Consider the following 24,785-nt stretch of genomic DNA (forward strand, 5'->3'; position numbering starts at 1 on the left):
TTGAGGTGTTAATTCGAAGAAACATGATGATTTGTGGCGTTTAATGTTTTTTTATTGATCCCCTATCAACCTTCGGATTACAAAGGTTAAAATATATGCAGTCACATTACAGCAGATGTCGTATTGCAGTCTGTTACACGTATGTAAATACTTGCATGTTTAATAGCCGTGGGTAGGAAAGGGAAGGAATTAAAACAGGAATTTAAAAGAGATGCCTTAGGTTTGTACAGGAACGAAGAAAATATCTGACATTGCAAGAATGTTGCAACAGTCTAGGCATACAGTATCTATCAAGAGACTTGAAGATGCTGTTGAAATAGAGAACATTCATCAGGAGGGCAATGTTGTACAAGGGGAAACAAATGTAAAACGAGATCAGAGAGCAACACTTGCTTACTTACTTTTATTAACTGTTTAATTTAATTTAATAAACAAAAGGTGTTTAAATGTTTAAACTTATTGTACTGCGACTTTTGAGAGATCATTGACTTTTCTCGAGAAATGTACAAAAACAAAAAGTTATCTTCTTTGACAATCGAATAAAGGGTCTTTTTTTGGTATAAGAAAAGAGATGGTTGACAACTCAATACTAGTGAAGTAAGGTTATGAAGTCCAGATGTGAGGGAAAAGCTGGGGACTTAGTGCAAGAGAGTAGTAATAGAATAGCGTTATGGTTTAGGTATGTATCTGCTATCCAGGTGTTTGGACACATTCAAGGATAATTAAACCATGATTCTGGATGTTAATAGTTGTCCCGTTACTTTCCTCAACATTACTACCTTTTTCAGGACGACAAAGTGCTAGTGCACAGGGCTTGTTCAACCAATGATGACATAGCGAGATATCTCCTAAGATTATGAGCTGACCAGCACAGTAACCTGTATCATATGTAGTTGAAAATATATGGTTGTATATCGGAAGAAAACTTCCATTCAAGCGATTACCAGTACTTGGATATTTTTGCATCTGGTGTTCAATGAAAGTACATTAGAAGTATATATGATTCGATTCCTATGAGAATCTGCAAGTTATTAGATCAAATATACATTAAAATCAGTATAGGGGTGAAGGTTTCATTTATTTCTATTATTTATTGAACAAAAGGAGTTTCCTTTTGTGATGCTGTAGATTGTACATTCACACTGCAGCAATATTTGACCAATACTTTGTAGGAATACAAATGCATTTTTAAGTAAATAGTCTCTAGTGTCTTAGTAAGAAACAATATACTAACCACACAGTTTAATCAATGATGATAAGTGTGTATCTCAACCTGAACAAAAAATCTATTACTTGAAATGTCTCACAAAAGAGCTTGGAATAAACAGCAAAACTGGTAATCCTACATATTCTTTAACATCATTTACAAAGGATGAAATTTTACAAAAAATCACAAATCTGTCCTTCTTTCGTTTGATATTAACATCAAAGAAAACGAATAAAATCTACCGTCATTATACTGGATAGCAAAACTTCACAAAACTCCTTATAAAGAACGATACATAGCCGAATCATCAAGATGTTCAACTAAACATCTTTCTAAAATGCTGACTACTATTCTTTCTACAGTAAAAGATGGCCTTCAAAAATATTGTGATGAGATATATTCCATTAGTGGTGTCAATCAGATGTGGATACTTAAAAATTCTAAAGATCTACTGCTAAATCTTATATCACAATCTCTGCATTTTTGCAGCAACATTAAAACTTTTGATTTTTCTACGCTTTACACTACTATTCCTCATGCTCAATTAAAGGATAGTCTTCACCATCTTATTAAACAGAGCCTTTTCTATAAAAAAGGGAATCGTAGATATAAATTTCTTGTTTTGGGTTATAATAATTCTTATTATGAACAGACAGTCGGTATTCCAATGGGTACTAATTGTGCACCCCTACTGGCCGATTTGTTTTTGTACTCGTATGAAGCAGCAGAATTCATTCAGAACCTTCTAAAAGACAAAAAGAAAAAGCATCTTGCGAAATTCTTTAATTTTACTTTCAGATATATTGATGATGTCCTATCACTGAATAACCTGTATTTCAGCCAGTACTTACATCTCATATATCCCAGTGAACTTGAAATTAAGGATACTACTGATACGAGGAGGACTGCTTCATACCTTGATCTTTTACTCAATATTGACACAGATGGACGACTTCACACTAAAATCTATGACAAACGGGACGATATTATGAATTTCCCATTTCTCAGCAGTAACATACCCTCTGCCCCATCGTATGGTGTTTACATATTTCATTTGATACGTTATGTTTGTGCATGTTCACACTATACGGACTTCATATACAGAAGCGTGCTCCTTATGCAGAAACTGCTCCAACAGAGTTATGAGGAGGAAAGATTAAAAATGACACTCCGTAAATTTTATGGACACCATCACGAATTGGTTGATCTATACGACGTGTCTGTGTCTTAACTAACTAACGACATTTTTACCACGTCTTAGATTGTGGTTTACCATCTACGTCGTCTGGTCTTCTAAGTAACGAACGTGACCTATTCCCGAATATCACTGTTTTGCTAAGTGTAAATTCGCATTGCTATTAGACGTGTCTCGGTATTTGTACATCCAACATTCGTGTATTTAGTTATGATGTTCCATTTGTAATTGTGGTTGGATGTTGTGTTATGTCTTATCGTTTGTGGTTTTAATTCTATTTCTATTTTTCTTTATGTATGTAAAAGTAAAGATATTAATCACTTAGTTCATTTATATTATTTTTAGGTTAAAAGCAACTATATGCACAGGATTCATTTGTTTTTCACAGTTGGATTTAGAAGAAAAACCATGGTTATAAAATATAAATAATTACACCATTACTAACACAATTCTATATTAATATTGTTGTAATGGTTAGAAAATAGATCAAATAATACCATTACAAACTTAATCCCAATTTCCTATTTTATTTTTAGAAATTTACCTGTGACGTCACTTTTTGTGGCGTTGATACATTCATGTGACGCACATTTCATTATTTTATTGTGCTGTATTTGTGTTCTGTCGTAAATCAATGTTAGGTGTTCGTTGTTATTCTGTGGTTTACATGTTGAAATAGACTATTATATTTTTTATTTATGTATTTCTCTGTCCTGAATGTTCTTGCATTTATTTGTACTTTATTCCTGTCACGTAATGTTGTCATTTTAGCGGTATTTTTAACATTGCTATATAAGCGGGAGGTTTGGGTAGCCATAAAACCAGGTTCAACCCACCATTTTTTCTTAAAATGTCCTGTACCAAGTCAGGAATATGGCAATTGTTATCATATAGTCCGTTTTTATGTATGTTGGTGTTTGTTTTTGTAGCAGTTCAGTGTTTCTGTTGTTCCGTTTTGTTTCCTCTTATAGTTGATGTGTTTCCCTTAGTTTTGGTTTGTGACCCTGATTTGTTTCAGTCAAATCGATTTATGACTATTGAACAGCGGTAAACAACTATTGCCTTTATCTATGTATAAAAAGTACGGTACTTCCATCAAGCAGATCAGTGGCTTGATTTTAAAACCCTCTTAATACTAGTAACTATTAACTCATCTGAGTTGAAAAATATTTCAGTCAAATGAAAACTATTAAAGTAAATAATAAGGAACATACATACACAAATGACGGATTGTTGATTTTCTAAATATAAATAGAAAATTGCTACATGTATACATATAATGATAAATAGATAAGACACAGTGTCATGTAAGGGGAAAACGTTAGAGTGTCGTGCTTTTGGTCAATATATTAAACTCATCATAGATACCAGGCTAAAAACAAAATGTACGCTAGACGTGTGTTTCGTCTACAAAAGACTCATCAGTGACGCTCGAATCAAAAAAGTTAAAAAGGTCCAATGAAGTACGAAGTTGAAAAGCAATGAGGACCTTAAATTCCGAAAGGTCTGCCAAATACAGCTAAGGTAATCGATTCCTGGGGTAGAAAATCCATAGTATTTTGAAAAATTCAAAGTTTTGTAAACAGTTAATTTATGATTATGATCATATCAATGATAATTCATGTCAACATAGTGCTGAGTACTGGGCTGGTAATACCCTCGAGGAGGAAACATCCACCAGCAGTTGCATCGACACTAGAATACCAGGCTTATTATTTTGTATGCAAGACGCAAGTTTCGTCTACAAAAGATTCATTTAAGGAAAGAAAATCCCGTTTGATGCAAAGAACCTTGCAATCTTGCAGTTTTATATCATAGAATACCTTATACAATTTTAGTATGTTATAAATATAAAGGAAGGCACGTTAAGTAGGCAAGGACTTAAACTACATTTAATACCGAATATGCAATAAAAGTAAAGTATACCAAAACAAATTACGTGTACCTACAAAAATGTCATTGTTCTGCACTGCATGTTTTGTCCAACTATAATATAGATAACATTATATATTGAGGTCATACAATTTGACAAATAACATACATACAACTAATAGCCTTTTGAACACTGAAGTTTATATCTAGTGCTCTTTCTGTTAAAGTATTTCTTGCTTTGAATAAGGCGGATGACACAATATGAAACAAGTGACTGTTTTGTCATTTCAGTTCCAGTCGTGAAAACAGACCCGTATATGATATAACAATTGCAAAAATACTGAATTTCATATTTTAAAAGAAATATTGATTTAAAGGGTTAAGGACAATCATCGCATTCCTGTCAAGCATTCATATTAGCGTAAACAGTCCAATAGATTGTAATATTGCCGTTTTGGTAGTTTTTCATCATTCTTCATTAAAAAAGATCTAACCAAAAGTTTAATTCTAAACCATAAATATTTGTGTTTAAAGATAATGGTAGTAGTTCATGTAATACTATGCAAAATAAAAACAGTTAGTTGGGTCCATGTGCACAATTCATTTTAGGTATAGGCGGTAATGGTAGCATTTCTTTAAATCCACTACCTGAATCGTAAACTTGGATATGAATGATTGCTCGTTTCGAAGCTGAGACATTATCACATATGTGGATAAATTTTTGGATAACGAGATATCTATTAACGCCAGTTTTTATACTTCTATTCTATGGTCCTTTGTTCTTCAAATCATCACAAACGGTTAAGCTCAGTCACTTGTTAATATACTTGACAACAACATGTCCAATATCACTGCGCATAATTTGTTTGTATACAAATTATGTTTGAGTACCTTTCTATGAGCTGGATAAGGGATATCTAAAGTAAAATGCATATTCAGTATCATGTTGTTTATGCCTTTTCTGGATGATGTCGAATCGACTCCTAAGGGCAATCAAAACAAATAACTCGAAGAAAAACAGGCAACATATGACAAAGGAACCACGACGGAAACATAAACAAGTCCACAAAATATTACAAAAATTAGAATTAGAAGTATTGCTACACGAGCCCCACAACAACAGGGGGTAAAATCAGGTTAAGTCAGAAGGCTAAATATATTAAAACAAATAACAGGTATAAAAGTATGCATTATTAAGTAAAATCGGAAATTGTCACATTTAAGCAATTATCCTTTTTTATGCTTTTGTTTTATTGTAAGTATTTCTGAGACTTTCAGTACGGAAAATATTTAAACATTTTACACTCCTGAAAATATATTAAATTTTTGCATTGAACTGAGGTACAATGTGAATATTTCCGACATTACGCTTCGCCAATACCCATACACTTTTTGTGACTAATCAAACCTGTATAAAAAGTTAAAGAGAAAATTGCACAGATTAGGGCATCTTTAGATGGTACTTGATTTTTAAAAGACTGAAAGTGCCCCGCTTTAAAGAGGTTTTCCATTAAAATTAGCCTTTTGTCTTTGCATACATGTATCTGTAGAAATATGAGTGTCTAAAGTATTTCTTATAAATAAATAAGTACAGGAATAGATTACTAAAGCTGTGTTTGGCAAAATCTTTCGGAATTTTCAACTTCACACTTCATTTTGTCTTTTAACATTTATATTCAAGCGTCACTGATTAGTCTTTTGTAGACGGAAAGCGCGTCTGGCGTCCAAAATTACAAGTCTGTTGTCTTTGGTGAGTTTGTATACGGCATTGGAGCGCTTTCCTGGTCTTTATTTTATCAGAAAGGTGCCAAGTCGATAACATGAATAAAAATACAACTATACCCCTCAAATACCTACCACTGAACTGCAGACCCCTCATGTTGAAGTCAATTAAAGCATGTGACTGGTTTAATTATTTGTACATGTAAGCCCTTAGTCCTCCCAATAAAATAATATTTATTTTATAATAACAATGTCAAGGAATGACAGACAAAAGCTATTTCCTCCTCTAAAATATATCTGCGTAACATTCATATAGCACTTAATCGAACTTCCAGACCATCTGATATCACCTCGGTTTTTAATGGGGTTTGTGTTAGTTGTTATAGTGTTTTGTAGACTGTTGTTCGTTTTTTCGTTGCTTTTAAATTGCCATGGTTTTGTCTGTTAGTTTTCGACTTAAGAATTTTGATTGTCCAATACAAGTTTGTTATCACCAGTCTCTTGTTTTTATTTGAAAACAGAATTCCAAAAACAGGATCCCAAACGGCCAACAGATATTTCTTTCATGCAACGAAAAATTTATTTGGAAAAATAAATATGGCCAGATACCAAATGACGAGAAAAAAGAACTATAAGTCATTGTACGGCCTTCAACAAAGAGCAAAGAACAAAATTAAAGGCATGACAAAATGTAAAACAATTCAAAAGTGAACACCGTGTTGTTCTAGTACAAAGCATTGATCAAATTCATCGTCTTGAAATGCATATAGTATTTGTCACTGGACGTTAACATCAATCCCTCATCATCTTTATCATCATCCTTTTCAAAGATGACCTTAGCTAGACTTTGTACAGCTTATTAGAACTTTGGGTGTTCAATTCTTTTCAACTTTGTTATTGATTTTAGCTTCTTATTGTTTTCATTCGACCACCACTAATGATTCTACTGAAAACAAAACGTTCGCATGGCTTCGCTTATCTTTGATGAGTTTTTGTCACTTAACAATGAATTTTATCAATAAACAAGGCGTTATCTTTAGATTTTAATACAAATCTTTTAACAACATATATAACAATATGTAATGAGCCATATATTTATTAAGATACAGCACCTTTTCTAAATACTGTAGGTGATTTTTCCTGAGGAAAATCTTAACCAGTAGTATCCATTAGTTTTTCATTTTTCAAATATATAACAAATGATACAGATACATATAAACAACAATGATAAATGAAAATATTCTACAAAATATGTTTAACAGTAACATTACCTAACTTAGCAGACATATATCCCAAGTGGAAGTCGACAATGCTTAAAACAAACATGTTTTTAAAATAATGTCACCTGTTTAATACAGTCTCAAATACTTTTCAGTTGCATTCGTTTTTCGTATATTTTGGCATTGTTTTCCGCTTTTGCATCTATAATTCAATAGCGCAAATCTGTATTCATTTTTGATCATCTTGTTACTTTTTTGTGACACCAAGGGGACTTTTTTGAATGGAACATAATAGCAGCGAAATGCTTACCCTTATATGACTCTTATAAGATGCACATATAGTTTTATTTTTAATTAATTAAAAATGACATTAATAAAGCCATATCTGTATCTCTATAATCATGATTCATTTTCGAATGTCATATTAATAAAAGAACGGACTAATTGGGCATTGCAAGACCGAACATCGAATGCCCTTAAACTGTCTTAAGTCAAGGTTGCCTGGTGGGGATGCAATCTTAGTTTGAGCCCAAATAATTGACATTGGCAACTGAAATTTGTTTCATTTAAATCAATTCAATGCACTGTTTGCAAGGTGGATATTACCCCCGGAAGACTGATAGTCTAACAGAAGCAGTACAAACCCATTGTCATTTAGAAAAGATCATCTGATTCCTGGGCATGTGTTTCTCAAATACGCTTCCACTGTGAAAAGTAAAATAACAAAAATAACGAACTCCAAGGAAACTTCAAAACGGAAAGTGATACATTATCATTTTTAGCTTCATCATTCGGATATAGATGGTCAGAATTAATATACAAAAGAATTATCCACCTGATCGTGTGAATACATCCCTTATACAGTTCGCAGATATTGCAGAAGGAAGATAATGGCTAAATTCTCGAGGATCAAGAGAGGAACCACTGTCGTTATTGTATAATATTAAAGCATCTCGCATATTGAATAGGTAAAGTATGATTTTTTTGTTAAATGAATATTTACATATATGCGCAGATGATTTAAACAAAATGAGAACACAAAATTCATAAATGTAATTATCATCAACGAAAACAGTTTTAAACACTGTCATTTTTGTCCTGAATGCTATCTACCTGATATGGAGAATACATAGAAATTGACTCAGCATTGTATGATACAGGTGTGTTCACAGTTGTTCCTACGTTAGAAGACGAGATTTCGTACTTGTCATATAAATGTCTTGATGTATCTTGGTCAACGTGAGATGGTATTGATGATGGACGAATCATTCGTAGAATTTTCTGAAAAATACAACATAATAGAGAATGATTTATCGACAACATAATGAACGACACAATTATCAATAAATGGTGGTAACTTTTACATAATTGTAAATTGTAAAAGTTTGAACGTCCCTTTGGTGTCTTTCTTGTGGTTATCACTTCTTACTTGTATCTTAATTATATTTAGTTCAAAATAAAAGGAGACATGATGTTAAGTTTAATGAGAAAATCTCAAAAAGACATAAAAATAAAGACATCTACTAAAGTATATATAGCAACAAAAAATGAGGATCACTAAACATTTACTTTAGTCACTCGGAAAATTCTACCTTACTCAATAACATTTTTTCTCTTGTCTTTTTGATATTAATTTGGATAAAAATTGTCGTTTCGACACAAAATATACCGACTATTGTTTATATCATATGACATTCATAAAAATGTACAGATGAAAGGTAACGAACTTGCTCTTTTTGATTTAGTAGCTACATGTACTTATATGCTTGCACACTTGAAACTACTACTATTGATTTGGTAACTACTTATATGATTGCGAACTTAAAACTACTGATCAATAAAAACATACGTCATAAACTGTTATAAATGTTTTTCAATAGATAATAATTCTACTGATGTTAAATGCGGAACAGAATCGTAGATTCAGAGTTTTACTTTTACATAAATACTTAAATCATTTTACATAAGTTCTGTGAAAACTCACCTGCTTGAATGTTCCAGGTGTGACAATGAGAAGATATACAATGTAGATAGGTATACATATTAATGAAATGGAAGATATTGTCCACCCAACTGCTAATGACCACTGAGGGAACACGTAACCATTTAGTGTTATGCCGTCATAGTAATAAATTGATAAAACGAATAAAACCTGAAATAAAATTATTTCAATTAAATTTCTGTACTAAATAATAATACTTTCGTATGTCATGACTTGTTATAGATATCTCCCTCATCATGTCTAGTTCGTGATGATATTTGGCAAGTTAAAACATCAAATCAATCTAACTTAATTTAAAAATTTTACCAAAGTTTTTTGTTTAGGTTCAAGTAGCTCATTACTTTAGCTCCTTATATATGGTAATTTAGACTTAATTGTAAATTCGTCTTTTTCGTGTTTACACTGACGTTGACAATTTCTCTTCGACCAATGAGTTTTGAATGACAATGTGTTATCTTCTTCCTCTTAATACTAGTTGCAGTTAGTTTTTTCAAGTTCTGACAAGGCAAAAAGCTTCTAAATTATGAATGAGATAGAGCTGTCATTGATTGATTGATTGATTGGTGTTTAACGCCACTTTCAACGCTATTGTGCTATTGCGTGGCGGTGATTTTTTTGTCGTGGAGGAAGTCGGAGTGCCCGCGGAGAAAACCACCGACCTTCAGTAGGAAAGCTAACAATCCTAGTCAATTAAGATTGGAGTCGAGTGCACCTGCCCCGTGCGGGGTTTCTCTATAATTGAAAAACATAACGTATGATTTAATGATTCCCCTCTTTTATAAAGAAGACATCTTTCTTGACTTTAAAGATTATTTATATAGCAACGCTTGTATTATTTTGTAATACAACTCTCCTTAACAACCGCCACTCAAGAGTTAATTGCAGAAAATCATGATGACGTGTAAAGTAGTCATATCAAATACATTTCGTTTGGATTCTATATTTAACAGAATCCTACATTAAGAATATATTCATCTAACAGTTTCTTTTACAAAAAACACATTCCAAAATACTATAATCCAACTTTCTTGATTCTATTTACATTGAAACAGTACCTGACTTGACCTAATGTTTAATAAATTTTGAGAAAGAACATGATTCGTATTACTTCCCGCTTAATCCGTAACATTTCACTATGCATTTTCAATTGTATCATTATAAAAACAGATTCTAACAAAAATATTCTACCACTTTAATACGTTTGGAACGTGTGTGGTAGAATCGATCGATTTTTGTCGAATACTTTTTATCGCTTCAAATCTACACAACTTTGCACCATATTTCTGGACTTTTTGACATATTTGCGATGATTCATATTCACTTGTTATCTTCTAGGTCGGAAACATAAATACGAACTCACTTAAATTGTACGATACTTACAATGAGGCAAATTGGGCAGATAAACGCCCAGCATATTTTCCAAAATATGCCAGGCTGAAATCCTAACATACTTTGTACATCATTTGAAAAGTGTTGTACACCTACAAATATAGATGCATTAATTAATACATCTTGTAACATTTCTGGTAATACTTACTAGTAATTGACAACCAGCGTCCCTTAAAAGAGTTTCATTTGCAAAACGACATAGAAACTTTGGGGTTATTCTATACTTTCTGTTTTCATTCATTGTAGTACCGCAACATAAAAAGTTCTGCAAATATTTCAAAAACCACTTCAAGGATCTGATAAATTTTAACCTATTTTTATTACAAACACTTTGACATTATGCTTAACATTAGAAAAGAGTAAAATTACAAAAATAACGAACTCCGAGGAAAATTCTAAACGGAAAGTTCCTAAGTAAATGGCAAACTCAAAAGCTCAAACACATCAAACGAATGGATAACAACTGTCATATTCCAACATTTTTAATTTTAAAAATCCTATAGTGATAAACTTGATTATTCAAATAATACCAGCATTTACCTATAAGATTAACGGTTCCAAATCTACTGCACAAGATGGACATTTCAACAAATCGCTTCTCTTTATTGATGCTCGAGGCCAAGATAGTTGAAAATCAAAAACATTATACAAACTACGAAGAGCTGATTAACAAAAAGTGGTCAAAAGTACAGCCAAACTCAGACGAGAAATGAATGATTTTATTTTAAATGATCTCTAAAATATTCAAGATTTTTTTGTTGTTTATTATTTTCTTTAGACTAAAACGAAAACAAATATATTCAAAAACTCATTGAAAATACCAGGCTTTTAATTTGATAAGACAGCCGCTCGTTTCGTCTACATTAGACTCACCAGTGACGCTCAAATCAAAATAGTTAAAATGTCAAATCAAATACAATACAATCATGTTGAAAAGCAGTAAAATCCTATTTTTTTCAAAAGTTGTACCAAATAAGACTAAAGCAATATATGCCTTGGGTAGGAAACCCCTAGGGATTCGAATAAATCCATATCAAAAATAGCAAATTTACAGAAAATTAACATATAAATGATATCCCATGTCCACACAAAATTGCTGACTACTGGACTGTTGATACCTTTAGGAAAAAAAAGTCCACCAGCAGTGGCATCCACCCAATGGTTGTAAAAACTCATCAAAGATTCCAGGTTTACAGTTTGATATGCCAGACCAAATTTGTTTTCTTAATTTAAATGGTTTATATGGGAGGCGATAAAGACTAAAATTATTTAAATGTTTTGTATTCATGTAGGTGTGTTGAACCTAACCAAAGTGGTAAATAAAGGCAACAGTAGTATACCGGTGTTCAAAAGTCATAAATCGATTGGGTGAAAACAAATCCGGGTTACAAATGTAGTAAAATGTTTATCTGATTAAATGTAACTTGCAATATTGATCATATGTGGTTTTTTTTCCTCTTCTTTTCTGTTTTGAGTTATTTTTAGTTATCTTTCGTTTGTCTTTGCTTTTTATGTTTGTTTTACTTTGAGTTTTTTTAGATCTAAAAGACTGGTCATGTATTAAAACAATTAAATTTTATTTTATATAAATTGACTGGATGCAACTTTACAACATTTTTAATCTATACAATGTACTAATATCTATGCAAATTAATTGATATAGATTGTAATGACAAGATGCGTCAGCAAATGACCCTTACCACCATATGATAAATTTATTCAGTTTTACTGCAAGTGTTCTGTACACATATACAAGGTTAAAACCTTGACACCTGCAATGTAACAATTAATCGTGCAGAATATATACGATTAATCATCATAAAAGAAACATTTCATCAAAGATTTGTTTGTTAATATTCTAATATGTATGACTAATTGTTATTATTCTGTTCATAATATACTAGTCGGTGCCCTCTGTTTTGCAAGTACAAAATTCTACGAATTTATCATTAGGTGGGAATGTAATCAGTGTAAGGGAAGGCATTAAATGAAATACAGCAGATATAGACAAAACAAAATGGTTCAAAAGATGTACAAACCATTAAGTAATTAGAAAAGTTTAGTTTTTAAGATATAAACAAATCCATGGAGTTTTGTGATAACACTTATGATTTAAAATATGCATCTACTGTGTCAATTAGACTCAACATATAGTACAAAAATGATAACAAATTATTGTTCACTTTATTGTAGAAATTACAAAAGGTATGAGTAATTATTAAAATAACACAATATGTGCAAATAGGATACCATGCCCCAATCGCACTCTCACATTTCTATTTTCCGTATGTCGCGAATTTTAAGTCAGAACCATAATTTTGCATTTATTTTTAAAAGTTCATATCAAAAAGAATATGTGTACTATCTTTCAATTGATGTGACCAAAACTTCCTTGTTAAACTCATCATGGTAAACTGCCTTAAACCAAAACTTTATTATGATACGGGACGCACGGATTACAGGACAGACCGTCACACAGACCAGTAAACATAAAGCTTCCTACTATGGCAGGGGAAGCATACAAAAATTATACAACAATAGTTCTAGTGAAATGCAAACTTACCATAAAACCAGTTTACAGCTATTGCTTCACAGAAACAAATACAAATAAGTGGAATTGGAGCTGCATGTCTGTCTATCAGACTAACAATGTACTGTCCACCCTGTAATGTAACAGTAGTATATAAAAAAAATATTACTGTGTGTCAAACAATGTCTGAAAAATTGTATTCTTGAAAGTTTCTGTACTATCAATAATTCTGAACACATCGTTCTGATAATCTTTGTTTAAATTCTGTAGCATTTTTTGTTATATCAAATATTTATAGATTTTCAATTTATATACATAATTCAAAAACTATGCTGTATATTGAACTTTTTTTGTCATTATAATTTAATCAACATTTAAAAAAGCGGTTGACAACTTAATACACTTATATTGTTAAAATATCTTATTTAATTCTTCGTGCATGTAGAACGGTTCTGGTCACTTGATCAAATTATCGAACATGATTTATAAACAAATATTTTTATATTGTTCGTTAAAAGATTAGAGAAAAGGCTTCATCCAGTCTTTAAAGTGTATTAAATTTTATGATAATTGTTAAAATAACATGAAAGGTAACAAAGTTTCTGCACCAGGTGCGTATATTTCGACAAAAAATGTCTCCTCAGTGATGCTCGAGACCATAATATTTCCATGCCACTACCGAAGAACTGGCTACTAGGCTAGTGATACCCTCAATGACTAACAGTCCAACAGCAGAGGTATCGACCCAGTGGTAAAAACAACATTAACGGTACTAATTTTTCTGCACCAGATGCACTTTTCAACAATACATGTTTCTGCACTGATTGTCAAGAATCTATGTATTTCAACAATGGTTAAAATATCTTACCGGAGTTATAGTTATATTGATTTGCACATCTTCTCCAAAAAGTTTTGAAAATTGAAAAACTTCTTATTATAGTATTTATATTTTTAAATACATTTACTGTAATTACAATTTAACATTATATCAATTACCAATATATGATTTACATATTAAAAAAACTGTGTGATTATATTCCCATCAATTTCATTTACCATTCGTTTAGTAATTCAGTAAATTCATAACATATTCATCATATGTGTAATTCACCGTTTATATTGCAGATAATTTACTACAGATACATTAATCATTTGTACTTTTCAAATATCATTTTACATTTTGCTTTAACATGGGAAATAAAAAAACTTATTTGTCAATATTCCCTATTATTGTGAAATACAGCGTCTATAACATGTTAAAATTTCATTTGTATGATTCACATATTATATTATATTGTCAGTGATAGTGTTCGTGTTGCTGAGTCTTTTGCTTTCTTTCTAGTGTTTTGTGGATTTCAGAGGGGTCTTTTGTCCTTTTTGTTTTTGCCTCTGTAGTGTCGGCTTTTCTTAAGACTTATTACTGTGGATTCATAATTATTCCTTGGATACCAATTTTCGTGGACTCCGTGGGTATCGGTTAACCAATAAATTAAATGTTCAACGAAATACCAATTTTCTTTAGGCTTTTATGCAGACGTTTGCAAAACCACGAAATCAAATATCCACGAAAATGCAAAATTTCCCCTATCCACGAAAATTGACATCCTCGAAAATAAATGAATCCACAGTATTTATTATTTTCTCTTTCGTGTCTTCTGTCTCTTTTCTATGTTGTGTATTTACATTCACTACACTTTGCACAGTATAAATTGGTAAATATTCTAATACTCTTCCTCAATGACTAACTTGAATACTTGTCAGTAACTGAATAGAAATATTTCAACTGCGGCCACCTACATTATATTATCAACAAATTACTTTTATAATTTTTTTTGGTAAATTGAAAATGATAATCTACCTGTATTCAAAAAATAAAGAGTGTTTGTGTACATGTGTGATTTGACAAACACCTACATCAATGTAACATCTTAATCTATTGCATTGAAATTGATAGTGCTATAGCTAGAATATAGACACTTATTTAATAATATTCTAATTAAATTCATACAAATATGTTTAATTCAAGTCAAGTACTCACATTTGTGGTAGATGGCAGTGAACCGAGAAAGCAATATATTATAACCCCGAGAACAAGCCATTCCCTTCGTCCTTTTACTATTGCGAATGTATCCATAATGGCCGTTATCACCGCCTCAAGTCCACCAAACTGAAAAACATGAATCTTTATTTCAACCTTAATATCGTTCATATCATAACAGCCAAACTTCCAAACCAAACCTTTGCATCTATGAAAGAATTTAGTAAAGGTTTTGAGTAATTTGTGGTAACGAAATCCCTGACTTTATACCAGTAATACATCGTCACTACAGACGAGGGCATAGCAAAAGAGTTGTGATATGTAAACACCGTAAGATGGTGCCAAAGGAACATCACCATTCAAAAAAAGGAAAAATTAACAATAGGGAAAGAAAAATCTCTTTAGTCGTAAATTTGTGTGTAGAGTTTCCCCGTGAAAAACTGAAATATCAAAATCTAGGAAAGGACAGTTATTACCGTTTATATTTGATTTGTTTATAGTAAGTTCCTTTGGGTAAATCTCGGCAGTATATTTAGAAAATTCTTGATTATTTAACGAAAAAATATCATCAAGATAACGATAAGTCTTGTTGAATTTATCAATTAAATGCAATTTAGACGGGTCTTTACTGAGTTTGGTCATAAAATGTGATTCATAACAGTACAAGAACAAGTCTACTATTAAAGGGGCGCAATTGGTGCCCCTTGGAATACCTACAACCTGTCGATACACTTTATTGCCCAAACGTACATAAATGTTATCAAGAAGAAATTGACCGCTTCAATTTTATCATCTCATCATACCTTCAGTAAGTATATCGAGACTATTTACCTTTCTCATAAGAGAAGAAAGCTTCATTTTAGTTCATTTCAGTTTATTTAAACTACTGCTTATTCCTTTTAAAATTTTTAAACTGCTGTGTATTGAACGTGTTTTCCTTTGTTAGCTTAACTATGCTTGACGAAGCTGCCATGCTTTGATTGTAATGGTGTTTATCAACATTATCTCATTAGATCGTTTATGTGTATGTTTGACATCCAAATCTTTTGGTATCAAGCGAACTGTATCTTTACTTGGTTTATATATCCGTATCGTTTTGGAAATCCGATGTTTGCCGAGGAATTCCGAAGTTTACCGAGATGAAGTCTTTTTAAAAGATAAGTATTGTGGTTCAGATTCAGTAATGTGACGTGACAGCTACGAAATGAAAAAACATGTTAACTTTAAACATACCGTACTGTCCATGCCTAGTGTGATAAGCATAACAAAGAATAAAATAGACCAAAATACTGATCCATCCAATGTCGCTAGTGCTTCAGGGTATACCATAAACACCAACCCGGGACCTAAAATAGTTATGCATATTTTTAATTTTAATGTATATATATATATATATATATAAACTCATAGATACCAGGATTAAAATTTTGTAAGTCAGACGCAGCGAATTTTGTCTATCAAAGACTCATCAGTGATACTCGAATCAAATAAGTTAAAAAAGCCAAATAAAGTACGAAGTTGAAGAGCATTGAGGACCCAGAATTCCGAAAGGTCTTGTCAAATACAGCTTAGGTAATCTATTCCTGGGGTAGAAAATCCTTAGTATAATTTTATCCTTGGAAATATTACAAAGCACACGTGTGTAGTCAATTGTGAACTGTCATTTAATGAAAACGTTAAAAGTTCACCTTTGATGTGTTTTGTATCTGACATTTACCTTAATTCATAAACTTGTGGTTCTGATAATGTTGATAGGGATGGGAAAAAAGGATGCATCTATTTCATGTAGAACGACTTACTAAGCAGTTTATTTTCAGCTATAGCATTCACTATTCTGGTGACTCTGAGGTTGTGATTTCGAACACCGCACGAGTTAGGTGCGTTCGACTCCGATCTTAATTGACTAGGATTGCATTTTTTCTGCCGAAGGTTAGTGATTCTCTCGGGGCACTTCGGTTCCCTTCCTCAATAAAAAAAACTGGCCTCCACGATATTACCAAGAGTGCTGAAAGTGGCGTTAAACACAAACAATCAACGTTCAATCAATTAATATTCAATGCAGTATAAATGTAATCACTGTTATATTACGTTTAAATACTGATAATTTACAAAAAATTTCAATCAATTCAAGTTTTGAACATTCCCACTTTTATACTTTAAAATTAAACTCTTGCAACTTTAAACCTCGCATCTCCATAAATAAAGGTGAAAACACACTTTTTAAACATATTTTTTTCTTACTGCTGCATGTATCGTTATCTTCATTTTAAAATGAAATGGCCATTTTGATTTGAACCGAGAGAATTGGCAAAATTGTGTAGGACATTTGTATCTGCATTCCAATAAAATTGTCAAACACATCCACTGCAGTACATCTATTACTATTACTGTTGAGACACTTCGCTTACAGTCAATGAAGATCAGTTAATCTTGTTCCGTAGCGTAACTGTTTTATCTGTGTGAAGTTGACATTGGTCTACGGTAAACTTTTAAATACATTAGCAACTGATCTGATATCCTGGAGATTTAGACTTGTATTACGATGTGGACGTTTGTTGAGTGTTAAAAAAATGCGCTGTAACCACTTGATGTCTCTTTGTTTGTTTGTTTATTTGTTTGATGTGTGCATGTTTAGTTTGATTTTTCGAGTTTATTCAATATTCATATTACCTTCCATAGCTACTTTATCTATATCCTTTTGTGTGATATGTGCCATGTAACCTAATACCGAAAATACCACAAAACCCGCTAAAACGCTGGTAAAACAATTGATGGTAGCTGTTGCAACAGCATCTCTGAAAAAATATCGTATAATTAAAAATCATTATGGTGTAAAATTACAGTAAATTGTCTATTTGTTTAATTTTGAAAATTTTTCTTACAATTTTAATAGCCTTAATATAATCCAACATTTGCACCACGACAATTTTATTCCACTTCTAGATATTATAAGAGGTTGCATTAACGAGTACTGGTGTAAAGTGTAAATCACTTACACAAATGATTACTGTACTCTTAACAATGTAAACGAAAATAATTGTGAGCAGAGTACAAAAACTCATACCAATACTCCCCTGTCGGAAAAACTCATAAGTCGAAGATACATTAACAAAACCATTGCAAAAAAAAAACGAAAAACGACGAAAACAGTATAAAAAACCTTTCGTATAAAACTACAAACTGAGCAAAATGAACCCCCTTCAAAAACTAGGGGTCATGTCAGTTACTTCGGAAGGATACGCAGATTGTGCTCCACTCTTCTATCCTTCGTGTTGTTCGTGGAGTCAATAAAAGGTTCAAGCATAATAAAAATGTGAAACAATTCAAACGATAAAACTTATGGCCTGGTTTATATACAAATCAATAAACGAAATGTGATATACAGTAACAAACGACAACCACTGAATTAATAGCGTTTGTTTTATAATGTTCAATACATGGGATCCATATCACTGTTGTTGGGATGTTAGTCAAGGTGGGCATTTTGTAGGCAGTAAACTTGGCATCCTACATTTGTTTAATTCAAGTCTTATTATCCAAGAGAAAATAGGGAAAGAATCGCTGTTGCCGCTGGTGTTCAATATCGTATAATTTGAGTTTTCGGTTGAAAATGTCAGTTTCTAATTACTTTGAATTCACCAAAAGTTCGATCTCTTCATATATAGCAATTACTGTTTCAGAGTTATGCCAGGTGAAAAATCGAAAAAGAAGGGTTTTTGGATGATTACTTCGATAGTTTTGATCTGCTTTGTTTTTTTTTGTTTTTATGTTTCCAGGGGAGAAGGATTGGAAGTTTACTTTTGCTACTCTGTCTGTTCGTCCGGTATAAAATACATCTGGATGATAAGTAAAAATAAGTAACAACTATTAAATAACAACCTGTTGTGAAAAAAATTCAGGGGAAATGGGCCCTACACCTGGGTATTTACTGTTCTTTTACTAATTATGCGATATTTAAGAGTAAAAGCAAATACTGGAAAGTCCGAGCAGGATATCATGTTTATGGTCCTGAATATAATTGTAATGTGTGCCACTGGACTTATCGTCGAAGTCAATCAATCAATAAGTTACCCTGAACAGCTAATTCATGAGAACATAGGTTAACTTAAATCTGACGTAAAAAGCATCGCCGATTCACTGGGTTGTGGGGGCGGACATAATTGGCGAATACGGCCCAACGGCAGCTATTTCAATGTACCGATTGCCAAAAATAAAGGATAAATTTACTTACATATAACAGTTGTTGTGAAATTTGTTATAACTTGATAAAGCCAACAAAGTACCAAATCCTGGTCCCAAAGAGAAGAATATCTGTGATGCAGCATCTAACCATACCTACAATTCATTAGTTGATATTTATAAAATTCATAAATGAAGGTCCAGTAGATCCTTCTTAAAAAAATCGAACAATTAAAATTTATCGTCATTTATACTGCATTGTTTATATCTTATAAGTGATATAACAAATTGATTGATTGATTGCTGGTGTTGAATAACATGCACTTTCTGAACTCTTGGCTATAGAATGTAAGGCATTTGTTGTATTGGTGTAAGTATATCGATTATGTTACATTAACTCTCCTAATTTTTAAAAGCTATTTAACTTCAACAAATTATTTTTTTTTAAATTCAAAAGTTTACAAATATTATCATAACGTTATTATCCGATTACAACTTGATTATATAGAGAATATCATATGGCTTTTTCAATATCACATCCGTATCAATCCGAGACACCAATATAATCCCAAGAGCTCTGCTCTTGGGATTATATTGGTCGAGGGTTGATACGGTGTGTGATATTGAAAATTAAAGCCATATCATATACACTTTATTATATACATAAACCTCACGTAGATGTTTTTATGTGACATGACGTCATACAGGTAAGGAGGTTTGAAATGACGTCAAACAGATTATAGGTTAGACATGATGTCATACAGATTAGGGGTTTGATAAAGCCTTTGCAACAGTGACTGCAATCGGTGACGTGACGTCATACACATTAAAGGTGTGATAAAGCCTACACAACCGTGCTGATATCGATATCATCACGGGTGGCTGATACAGCACGCTTGCCAATGATTGTATTATACATACAATTTATCTGTATTTACTACTAAGTATATAATAGTTGCATGTAACAGTTCATGTGTAACAGATTCACAGTATTTTATGCATGGCGCTAAAATTAAACGCGCAGTTGACAAAACTCGAAAATGAAGGATTTTTTTATAACTATACATTAGTCAAAATCACAGTAAAACCTTCATCAAGAAGCTAAAACTCACAACTTGTTGCATGTTAAAGATGGCCATAGAACCTGTTGAGCTTTACGTTTCCATGACGTTGATAAAACTACATGTCTGTATTGGAGACTATAGATGCGGGCTAATACCAACAAATTATCGACTATCACGGACAAAAAATATAACAAATACTCCCATAATGTGTCCGACAATTTCATTGTTAAATATAAAAAATATGCAAACATTCAAACAACGATCGGATCCTCAAAATATTTGTCAAAAATTGGGGGAATAATTCAGATGGATTTCATAAAAAAGAAGTCGATGAACATTAAGACCGGAAGGTTAGAAAGTGAAGTTATCTCAATAATAAATACTCCATAACTGTAAAAATGTGCGTTCGCTTAAGAACCGAATACGTTTTTGTTATCAAGTTTGTGAGTTCGCTTAAGAACTGAATACGTTTTTGTCATTAAGTTTGTGAGTTCGCTTAAGAACTGAATACGTTTTTGTCATCAAGTTTGAGTTCATGTGATGTTCACAGGTAAACACACAAAAAACTGAAATCTTGAAGTTCATAGGGTTTGCTGACTGAATAAGCTTTTTAGAAAGGTAATACTTTTTAACTTTTCATATTAGAGATATAAAAGGCGAGACTGCCGTTAACATAGCAGTACTAAAACATTTCCTTAATGTAAACAACTGTTTACAAAGCAAACACCTCAGAAGAAAACAAATTGAATGGAAAAATATATAATGACATTTATGCAGATAATTCATGTAAACAAATAAGATTTATACATTAATGTCAATAAAACCTGTCTCGTGACCTAAATAGATAACCTAGAAAAGGTCGCTAACCTTTTACAGTCTTAATCATATTAATACAAATGATCACCATTTATAAAAACGAACCAAAGAAACACACCAACCTTTTTTGCCGACACTGAAGTCCGGGGATCGTACCAATTAAATTTCAATTTCAAATTAAAATGTAATAATTATGAATTGAAGGCGATGTCGGGTTTACACCAATCGACAGGGGTAGCCTGTAAGAAGGCAAAATACTGACCTCGTCATTATTCTGCCCTTATTTCATTCTTGTAGAACCTACTTATGTTGTAATGCAAGTAACAATCAATCAATCAATCAATCGATCAATCAATTAGAAGCAAACTAGTTTTGGATTCAAAGATCGAAGTCAACATAATTTCTGTTTGTTCTTTGTAAAACGCATTTCACGACTCGAGAACAATGTCCACATGTATTTTCCTACAATGACGTTAACTTTCTTGGTGATGTCTTGCGTAAAACGACGTTATTGTATTTGTTAATTTTTTGAAAAGCGTTTGATATAATGCATTTATACATTTTTTGTATTGCGTTTTGTTTTTATTTTCAGATGGTCTTTTTTCTTCATTTAAGGATCCCCCAACCCCCAACACCAACCCCATTTCTGTTTTTAATCATTCTTATTTTTACTTATACATTTAATTTCTGATCTATGACTTTGGATTTTCTGAATCGTACTAAAAATAATTCATGCAATTTGATCTCATAACAACATCTTTTGCGTTTGGTTTATTACTTAGCTTCCATTCGCTTATTGAGTATACAATGAAAAACATCTTGTACAAGTGTCAGGCAGAGCTTTTCTTTTAACTTATAAATAACATTATCAAATGCGATGACATGACGTTAAATGAATTATTGATCCATTTTAATTATTGTTCCTTTATCCTTATAAATGTATTCAGTTGCAGATGTTCTTATGATAATCGAAATGTCTTAAAGTTCATCGTAAGACGTATTTATGATTTTTGCACTTTATATTTTCCTTTTTAAAATTCAAAGCATGAAAGGTTTGTGATCTCTCTGTCTGATTTTAACTAATTCATTAAAACCAAAAAGAATGTAACTTAAAGGAAGAAATGTGCATAAATGTCTCGAGATGTACAAAGTAATTAAATTTTAACAAATTAAAATTACTTTTCTCTGGAATTTTCACACTATGTGAATAATTCATGAAAGCAATTAACTTAATTAAATTGTTGAAAACCTTTGCATCAGTCATTAAGTTTGACATGTTTTATACAATTGTCGGTAAATAAAAAACTTCATTTGTATGAGCTTAAGAATCCGGAAGAAATTGCGAGACTCGCGGAGATTTTCTCTTGTTTTCAAATAAGTAAACAAGGAAACAAGATTGTAAACAGACGGGCACAATGGCGAGCATTTTTATGAAATAACGAGCTTTAGAAATAGGAAGAAAAATCGAGGCTCGTGGAGTTTTTCTCCTGCTTTATAGCAAGTCAACAAGGATGCAAGTTAGATTAAAAATAATATATATAAACACAGACGGACAAAACGGAGATATTTTTTAATAAATATGCAGTCATAAACACTTTCAATGTAGTAAAGCTAATTTCCTTGACCTATAATATCGTCTCAATGCACCTTACATGCCTTATGAATCAAAGGGGATTTTGGGTGTACGCTAATGAGACAGCAGCCAAAACACAAAAATCAAAGACATATGTACTATATTTATTTGATACCGTCTTTGGTGGCGCCAAACACGGCAAACAATAATGTAATATAAAGAATTTACAAGGATTTCTTTCAATTAAGAAATGAATGCTTCTTTTTGTAATTTTATTGAGGTGTAAAAGTGTTGACCGAAGCACATTTTGTATAAAGCGAGGGAGCGCTTCATTCTAAAAATGTGTGCACGATCAACACTTTTAAACCCCATCAAATTACTAAAAGAAGCATTCATTCTTTTATTTACCTGTGCACTTTTTTTGTGGAAGCATGCGTCATTACGAATGTAACATTTCATTTTGATATGAAGGTTCATTTTTGAATGACGCGCGATTTTTGTTAGCCAATCAAACTAACGGATTCTCGTGAAACACACATGTAATGTAATTATTGAAGTATGTTTGGTTATGGTGCAATCAGCTAGAAAACTGCCACCTTATGCACTATGTAAATAATACAAAATGTAGCTTAGTGCCAACAAAACAAAAAAGGTTAAGATTCGGAAACAGTATACTTACTTCCACTTTAAGTAACTTGTCCCACTGTGGTCTGAGGTAGTAAATTATGCCATCTTTTGCACCAGGTAAGGTACACCCCCTTACCAACAAGATGAGCAATACAACGTAAGGAACGGTAGCAGTTACCCACACTGCCTGAAACAATCAGTTTTTTTTCATTTATTGTAAATTATCTTTATCTGTAGCTATTTAATACATGTATATAGTATATACAATCCACATTTTTTTTTATTTATTCTATATATTATGTTTTATAAAATAAAAATGTATAATATGTTACCGGTCTCTTGGAGTTATGTATTTGTATTGATTAAATAATGCATACAGAAAAGGTAAAATATATAAAAACAAAAATTGGTAAACATTTCATTTAATTTTGGGAACCATACTTCTCTCATTTCATTAATTATCTCTTTTCTGTTTTCGAATTATCTGTATGTTTGAATATTTCAAAACCTATCTCCGTAATATTCATTATTTTCAACCTTTAAAGGAGACGTGGGTTACACTTAAACAAATGTTATTTAGTTCTATTTTTCCAACATAATTTAAACAATTTAAAAAGTTCAAATGTAAATATGTCTAAATGCAATTGCTAAAATACTTCTAAATTGACATAACAATGATTAGCACAACCAGCCTCGTTTTAATGTTCCTTGAATCTTTTATAATTTAATTTGTTTCCCTTAGTATTAAAATCTCAGTAAGATAATTTACAAAATACATTACCCACCTTTCCTGAGGATTTGATCCCCTTCCACAAGGAAAAATAAACAATAACAAAGACTGCTATCAAACAAAGCACCATCTGCCATTTAGGCGAACCAATTCGTTCAATACCATATGCTTTTTGATCCTCTAAAACTCGAAATCTTTAAAAAATATAATTGGAAAGGGCACCTGAAAGATCTGTAGCTTTATTATACATGCACTAAAACTAAATTAAAACTTAGAAATGTAATACTGCATTACCCTTTAGATCATTGATTCTCCAATTTTGGAATACCAAAACCTTTAAGCTTAATTTTATTTACATTTTACGAATTCAATTTCAAACAATAATTATATTTGTTTATGTCATTATTTAGCAACAAAGTTCAAGAACATTTATACACTATAGTCTTTACTTGTTTATTGAATATGCTTCGTCTTGTGATAAACTTTTCATTTGACGAATAAGAAATGTATATGATACACGCAGTATAAATATACCATCAATAACTCGTCATTTCTTTATGATCTCCAATGAACTCAAACAACGCTCTAAGTATCATTTTTTGCTACTTAAAGGTCAACAAC

General features: G+C 31.8%; 1 protein-coding gene across 1 annotated transcript in view; it reads right to left on the reverse strand.

The window, feature by feature from the left end:
- Positions 1-7,026: 7,026 nt before the first annotated feature.
- The window catches only part of LOC127710676 (sodium-dependent serotonin transporter-like), a 39,653-nt gene continuing 21,894 nt past the window's right edge, over positions 7,027-24,785 (reverse strand). Inside the window, exons 4-13 of the mRNA XM_052216625.1 lie at positions 24,220-24,358; positions 23,487-23,621; positions 19,407-19,510; positions 17,846-17,970; positions 16,409-16,521; positions 15,176-15,304; positions 13,171-13,270; positions 10,599-10,699; positions 9,201-9,368; positions 7,027-8,497 (exon numbers count right to left, since the gene is read on the reverse strand). Of these exons, the coding sequence (XP_052072585.1) occupies positions 8,294-8,497; positions 9,201-9,368; positions 10,599-10,699; positions 13,171-13,270; positions 15,176-15,304; positions 16,409-16,521; positions 17,846-17,970; positions 19,407-19,510; positions 23,487-23,621; positions 24,220-24,358 (1,318 nt within the window). The 3' untranslated portion in view covers positions 7,027-8,293. The remainder of the gene's footprint in view (positions 8,498-9,200; positions 9,369-10,598; positions 10,700-13,170; positions 13,271-15,175; positions 15,305-16,408; positions 16,522-17,845; positions 17,971-19,406; positions 19,511-23,486; positions 23,622-24,219; positions 24,359-24,785) is intronic.

This window comes from Mytilus californianus, unplaced genomic scaffold, assembly GCF_021869535.1.
Source record: "Mytilus californianus isolate M0D057914Y unplaced genomic scaffold, xbMytCali1.0.p SCAF_8, whole genome shotgun sequence".
In the NCBI taxonomy this organism is placed as follows: domain Eukaryota; kingdom Metazoa; phylum Mollusca; class Bivalvia; order Mytilida; family Mytilidae; genus Mytilus; species Mytilus californianus.